This window comes from Cicer arietinum, chromosome 1 (genome assembly GCF_000331145.2).
Source record: "Cicer arietinum cultivar CDC Frontier isolate Library 1 chromosome 1, Cicar.CDCFrontier_v2.0, whole genome shotgun sequence".
NCBI lineage: Eukaryota > Viridiplantae > Streptophyta > Magnoliopsida > Fabales > Fabaceae > Cicer > Cicer arietinum.
In genome coordinates this window covers 26,952,045-26,959,827 of record NC_021160.2, presented here as the reverse complement: position 1 = coordinate 26,959,827, position 7,783 = coordinate 26,952,045, and the positions used below count along the sequence as shown (strand labels likewise).

General features: G+C 31.2%; 1 protein-coding gene across 2 annotated transcripts; it reads left to right on the top strand.

Moving 5' to 3' along the window:
- Window positions 1-527: 527 nt before the first annotated feature.
- On the top strand, window positions 528-3,524 carry LOC101515712 (calmodulin-binding protein 60 E-like). Of its 2 annotated transcripts, none has more exons than XM_027335458.2 (7): window positions 528-942; window positions 1,123-1,198; window positions 1,341-1,399; window positions 1,485-1,936; window positions 2,130-2,290; window positions 2,389-2,592; window positions 2,677-3,524. In XM_027335458.2, exons 1-7 carry the CDS (start codon window positions 824-826, stop codon window positions 3,391-3,393), a joined length of 1,788 nt encoding a protein of 595 aa, XP_027191259.1. In that variant the 5' UTR covers window positions 528-823; the 3' UTR covers window positions 3,394-3,524. The 2 variants fall into 2 exon arrangements, with proteins under 2 accessions (XP_027191259.1, XP_004488927.1); XM_004488870.4 differs by having other exon boundaries at window positions 532-942; window positions 1,485-1,978.
- The last annotated feature ends 4,259 nt before the right edge of the window (window positions 3,525-7,783 follow it).

Here is a 7,783-nt window from a genome sequence, read left to right as displayed (position 1 = left end):
AAACTTTCCACTTTTAGACAAAATTGACTTAATTATTGGAGTGTGTGCAAGTACCCCAATTTACCACTAAGCCAAGAATTTGTGTCCACTCCAAATTGAATACAAAAAATTAATTATCCTAAGAGATATTTAAATAAAAATAAATCAAAGAAAAATGATGTGTTTAATTCAAAAAAATTATCAAAGTTTATTTGATTCATGTTTCCTTATACTTTGGGAAAGAGGAATTCCTTTCTTAATCTGTACATTTATTTATCTTGACGCCCAATATTTTGGAATGATTTGCGACACTAAATTCAATAAAATTTCAGTTGTGTTGAAAAAATATAGAAATTGTGTTCTTGGTATTCCTTGTTACTGAGTAACATTGTCTAGTAGGACATGGTAATAGACAAAAGTAATTCGTGTAAGTATCCAGGGATGATTCTGTCTTCTCACCGACAAAAATAACAAAGTCAAAAGACAAATGAGACACCAAAAAACGCGTTTTCAATTTCCAACGTTCATGCACACATCCAAGCTAGCTGTGAACATCAATAATATCAATTCTATATTGCAACACAAACCCTTTTTATTTTTATTAAAATCAACTTGTAAGTTTATAGATCTATACTAAATAAACAACTGTTCCATAATATTTTTTTGTCATGATCCTAAATACAGATTTGTCAAACAAAAGCAAAACAAACAACCTTGCTTTTTTTGTGTGTTTATGAAAGTTCCAATATTTTTTCTGCTTCTGGGTTGATCTCTAAGAAGAGACGAAGTTTCTAAATTTAGATATTTTCAAGAGATATAATTGGGATTGGATAAGGTTCTAGAAATGGAAAGTTCCAAGAACAATAAAGTTGAGAAAAGAGGTTATGATGTAGTTAATGAGGATGATGATGGACATCACCATGTTGCTCAATCAAAGAAACCAAAACTACCTGGTTTAGCCAGGTATTGCAATAGATGGACATCACCATCTTGTATATAAGTGAATGTAACATTGGATTATATGTGCATTCTAAATGTTTTTAACTTAGAGCTTTCAAAACCTATTTAAACGTGTTTAGTTTTTAAATTCCTTTTTGTCCATTTTAATTTTAATCCAAAACAATTGTTACTTGAAATGTACAGTGTAATTGTGGAAGCTTTGAAGGTGGATAGTCTGCAAAGACTCTGCTCATCTTTGGAACCGCTTCTCAGAAAAATTGTGAGTTAAATAGCTTATTTATATTTTACTCTGAATGTTTAATTCCAGTTCTGTGTAAAGAATAGACCAGTAGAATATTTCACAAAAGAGGTGTCATCAAAGTTACTGTCTTGTTTAAAAGAAAATACTATTTGATTTACAGGTCAGTGAAGAAGTAGAGCGTGCTTTGGCAAAATTGGACCATGCTAAACTGGCTGAGAGGTTTGTTCCCATGTTGCAAAATAGTATAAAACTTTGAGAGAAGGATCTGCCATTAATGTCATGAATTGCATTTTACCCGTGTCAGGTCTTCACCACCAAGAATAGAAGCAGCAGGGGAAAAGAATATGCAGCTTCATTTCAGAACAAGAATGCCACCTCACTTGTTCACAGGAGGGAAGGTTGAGGGAGAGCAAGGAGCAGCCATCCATGTTATCTTGTTGGATCCGAATACGGGCAATGTTGTTCAAGTTGGACCAGAATCAGTTGCTAAGTTGAATGTTGTAGTACTTGAAGGTGACTTTAATGAGGAAGCTGATGAAGATTGGACAAAGGACCACTTTGAAAGCCATGAAGTGAAGGAACGCGAGGGGAAAAGGCCACTTCTAACCGGAGATTTGCAAGTTAGTCTAAAGGAAGGAGTAGGAACATTAGGTGATCTTTCTTTCACTGATAATTCTAGCTGGATTAGAAGCAGAAAATTTAGGCTTGGTGTTAAGGTCACTCCTGGTTATTGTGATGGAATTCGAGTGCGCGAGGGTAAGACCGACCCCTTTGCTGTTAAAGATCATAGAGGAGAATGTGAGTTTTCTAATTTGCCTAGATTATGATCAACACATAACTAAATCTATATTTAGAAGGCATATTATATTGATCACTTGATGAAGGTTTTATTGAAGCAAATTTTGTGTAACAAAAGTCCTATTAACATATTATTCTCTGCAACTTGCAGTATACAAGAAACACTATCCACCTGCTTTGCATGACGAAGTTTGGAGATTGGATCGGATAGCGAAGGATGGTGCACTTCACAAAAAATTGATTCAATCAAGAATAGTAACTGTAGAAGATTTCCTGCGTCTTCTAGTCCGCGAGCCGCAGAAATTAAGAAGTGTAAGAATTCAATTCAATTATCAACTATTCTTCTCTAATCATATTTTTCCAAAAGACTCCTTTTTTTTTAACAAGCTTATTTTCCACCTTTATTACAGATACTTGGTAGTGGAATGTCTAACAGAATGTGGGAGAACACTGTGGAACATGCCAAAACATGTGTCTTGGGTAATAAGCTTTTTGTTTACTACACTGATGAAAGCAATAGCACTGGCATTGTGTTCAACAACATATATGAACTGAGAGGCCTCATTGCTGCTAACCAATTCTTCTCTTTAGAATCACTCACTCCAAATCAGAAGGTCAATTATCTATGCTTTGATAAATATGTGATCAACAAAATTTTCTATTCATTTTTATTTTTATAATATTAATTTGAATTACAGATGTCTGTGGATTCCTTGGTGAAAAAAGCATATGATAATTGGGAGCAAGTCATAGAATATGATGGAAAAGTTTTAAATTCTTTGACTAATTCCAAAAGGGAATCAAGATCTGTAACCACTCATACAATGCATCACAACAATTTCCAAGAGCAGCAGTATGCATCTGCAAAGGGCAGGACTTCATACGTCTCATCCGAACTAACAAATCAACATTTGCGAATAACAAATAACTATTCATCATCATCATCTAGTCCTGATTATTCATTTGATAATCAGATGGTAGGAACATCGATAAATGAATTAGAAGGAGCCATGAATTACAACATGTTGTCAGGTAATGATAATCATGAAATTGGAGGGACTAATTATTTTCATGGAGGAGAGTGGTCTAGGCAGAGAAATAATGGACAACAAGGGTTGGAAGACATTGTCGCGGAAGAACTTCGGCTTAGGAGTTCACAAATGTTGGAGAATGATGATATGCAGAGGTTACTTAAGACAATAAATGCAGGAGTTAACATGTCTTCTAATGAGAGTTGTTACTCTTACAGACTTCAGTATGAACCTCAAATGTATCATTCCTTCGGCGAGGATACTGTTAAGTGTTCAGGGAAAGCTGTTGTTGGGTGGCTTAAGCTCAAAGCAGCTTTAAGGTGGGGAATATTTATCAGAAAAAAAGCTGCAGAAAGAAGAGCACAGCTTACTGAGTTGAATTGAGTTAAAATGCTTCAAACTGGGAAATTTTTTAACTCATTTTTTCAATAAATTCTATTAAACAAACTTCGAGAAATGTGATGTAATTCATCTCTGCCTATTAGCTTGTTAATATATTCTATCCTTCAAGATCATTCATTATTAAATTGCTTACTCAAATGCTGAGATTCGAACTACATAATGTTTTCTGATCTCTATTGCGTTCTTTATGGTGTGCTGATGTGTTTTCAATCTATGATTCCTGAGTTTAGGTATCCATTTCGAGTTGACTCAGAGTTATCCTCGAATTTTGGTAAAAAAATCGTTTAATTCAGCTGGACTCGTTGTGAATTCGGTAAATCAAGTAAACTCATAAATTTTTTAGCAAATTTATATTTATCATTTTTGTTATTTTCCAATGAACTAGATCAACTCGTGTTAACTTGAGTAAATTCGGGTACATTCATATGTGATTTGCTTAATTGCAGTTTTGATCCTCCAATTTTAGCTGAATCGCGAAAGTAGTCCCCCATTTTGTTTCCCTCCAGTTTTTGTCCTCAAACATAATTTTGATCCAAAACCTGATGAAATTTCATTGTTTTTGCATTTATTTAAGTCACATCATGTCTCAAGATCTCATTTGCAACAATTGTACCTGAAATCTATGATCATAAATGGTGTAGTAAGGCTTAAAAAATGAAATTTCATCAAGTTTTGGACCAAAATTCTATTTGGGAGATCAAAACTGGGGAGAAACAAAATAGGAGGACTACTTAAGCGATTCAGCTAAAAGGACCAAAACTGCAATTATGCCTATGTGATTTTTAACAAAATATTGTTTTTCATGATAGCGTTCATTTGGTTCATTTTCTTCTTTCTTAGTTTGATTTTGTTTATGTTACCTTTTTTTTCTTCATATAAAACTGAGATGAAATTTGGAATTATTAATGCATTTATTGTGTTTATATAAATCATATAAATATTATTTTATACTTAATTGCAGTTTTAGTCTTATATTTTTATCAATTTACGAATTTGGGATCCTATATTAAAATCTCATAATTTTGGTCATCAATTTTCATTTTTGAACTATAAAATAACGTGACATGCTCTATATAAATAATGTGACAGGATATGACGTAGAATGATTAACACCATAAAATCTCAATAAAATAGTGTAAAAAGTTAACTTCATAATTTTTTAATTTTTATAATTTGATTAATGAAATATGAATAATTAATGCATTAATTTAGATAGTTTTATATCATAAAATTGTATGCTACTTAATTTAAAATTTATCAAATTATTATTTTTTTAGTTAAAAAATCTAAAAAAATAACCAAAACTATTGATTTTTTAATAAATTCTTTTAAATATAGAAATCAAAATTGCAACTAAGTTATTATTTTAACATGTAGTAAACTCATAGGAGTATCTGGCAGAGCAATGAAGCTTGAGTACTTCAGTAATTTAAAGTTTTCTTTGATAAAATTAGTTCATAGCTTCTAATTTATAGAAGATACTTAATAGTTTATAATTAATAGTTGTTAATAGGGATTGTAAGTATAGAAGTGCACCTAAGAGTGGGGGTGAATTAGGTGTTTAGAAATTTTTTTGTTTTTAGAGATTTAGTGTTTGATTTTTCTGATTTAAGGTAGTGTATGGAAAGGATAAATGGCAGAAATATAAAGAACACAAAGATATTATCCTGGTTCCCCTTATGACCAAGGGTACATCCAGTCCTCTTGCACACCACAAGAGATTTTCCATCTTCTAATGAGAGTTGTTACTCTTACAGACTTCAGTATGAACCTCAAATGTATCATTCCTTCGGCGAGGATACTGTTAAGTGTTCAGGGAAAGCTGTTGTTGGGTGGCTTAAGCTCAAAGCAGCTTTAAGGTGGGGAATATTTATCAGAAAAAAAGCTGCAGAAAGAAGAGCACAGCTTACTGAGTTGAATTGAGTTAAAATGCTTCAAACTGGGAAATTTTTTAACTCATTTTTTCAATAAATTCTATTAAACAAACTTCGAGAAATGTGATGTAATTCATCTCTGCCTATTAGCTTGTTAATATATTCTATCCTTCAAGATCATTCATTATTAAATTGCTTACTCAAATGCTGAGATTCGAACTACATAATGTTTTCTGATCTCTATTGCGTTCTTTATGGTGTGCTGATGTGTTTTCAATCTATGATTCCTGAGTTTAGGTATCCATTTCGAGTTGACTCAGAGTTATCCTCGAATTTTGGTAAAAAAATCGTTTAATTCAGCTGGACTCGTTGTGAATTCGGTAAATCAAGTAAACTCATAAATTTTTTAGCAAATTTATATTTATCATTTTTGTTATTTTCCAATGAACTAGATCAACTCGTGTTAACTTGAGTAAATTCGGGTACATTCATATGTGATTTGCTTAATTGCAGTTTTGATCCTCCAATTTTAGCTGAATCGCGAAAGTAGTCCCCCATTTTGTTTCCCTCCAGTTTTTGTCCTCAAACATAATTTTGATCCAAAACCTGATGAAATTTCATTGTTTTTGCATTTATTTAAGTCACATCATGTCTCAAGATCTCATTTGCAACAATTGTACCTGAAATCTATGATCATAAATGGTGTAGTAAGGCTTAAAAAATGAAATTTCATCAAGTTTTGGACCAAAATTCTATTTGGGAGATCAAAACTGGGGAGAAACAAAATAGGAGGACTACTTAAGCGATTCAGCTAAAAGGACCAAAACTGCAATTATGCCTATGTGATTTTTAACAAAATATTGTTTTTCATGATAGCGTTCATTTGGTTCATTTTCTTCTTTCTTAGTTTGATTTTGTTTATGTTACCTTTTTTTTCTTCATATAAAACTGAGATGAAATTTGGAATTATTAATGCATTTATTGTGTTTATATAAATCATATAAATATTATTTTATACTTAATTGCAGTTTTAGTCTTATATTTTTATCAATTTACGAATTTGGGATCCTATATTAAAATCTCATAATTTTGGTCATCAATTTTCATTTTTGAACTATAAAATAACGTGACATGCTCTATATAAATAATGTGACAGGATATGACGTAGAATGATTAACACCATAAAATCTCAATAAAATAGTGTAAAAAGTTAACTTCATAATTTTTTAATTTTTATAATTTGATTAATGAAATATGAATAATTAATGCATTAATTTAGATAGTTTTATATCATAAAATTGTATGCTACTTAATTTAAAATTTATCAAATTATTATTTTTTTAGTTAAAAAATCTAAAAAAATAACCAAAACTATTGATTTTTTAATAAATTCTTTTAAATATAGAAATCAAAATTGCAACTAAGTTATTATTTTAACATGTAGTAAACTCATAGGAGTATCTGGCAGAGCAATGAAGCTTGAGTACTTCAGTAATTTAAAGTTTTCTTTGATAAAATTAGTTCATAGCTTCTAATTTATAGAAGATACTTAATAGTTTATAATTAATAGTTGTTAATAGGGATTGTAAGTATAGAAGTGCACCTAAGAGTGGGGGTGAATTAGGTGTTTAGAAATTTTTTTGTTTTTAGAGATTTAGTGTTTGATTTTTCTGATTTAAGGTAGTGTATGGAAAGGATAAATGGCAGAAATATAAAGAACACAAAGATATTATCCTGGTTCCCCTTATGACCAAGGGTACATCCAGTCCTCTTGCACACCACAAGAGATTTTCCATTATTGTTAGAATAAGTACAAGTCCCACCCTAGGACCTTTCTTACAAACTCCTAACAATCACCCTAAGGTAGCACACCACTATCTTAGTTTACAAAACTTGAAGAAAGAACACCACTTTCCTCAATTTACAACACTTGAAGAAAGTACACCACTTTCTTCAATTTACAACACTTGAATGGTTTAGCAATATGAATTTTGACTTAGATCAATATGATATAATAGTTGATGTACAATGATAACAATCCAATATAATTTCAAGTACACTAGAGAACTTTTCTCAATGATATGAAAATGTAAAATCTGTACTTGAAATATAAAAGTGAAACTTTGAAAAACTCAAAACATTTTAGAAAGTTTGTTCAAGGTTTGGTTGTAGGATTGATTGTTGTTTGATATGAAGTTATGGGGTATTTATACTCCATAAACATCTCTTCAGATTCGTGACCATTGATCCAAGAGGTTTGATGAAAGAATACAATGATTTGGAGCCATTCCAGATCTGAAAAATTGTATTGCTTCCAGTTGTATTCGAATACAGGATGTGTGTATTCGAATACACCTCTTTGTAACGTTCAAAAATATTCAAAAATTAAACCTTGTATTCTAATACACATGTGTGTAGTCGAATACAGATTAGTGAAAATTTGCCACTGACTTACTTTGTATTCGACTACACATAGTCGTAGTCAAATACAACTTTGA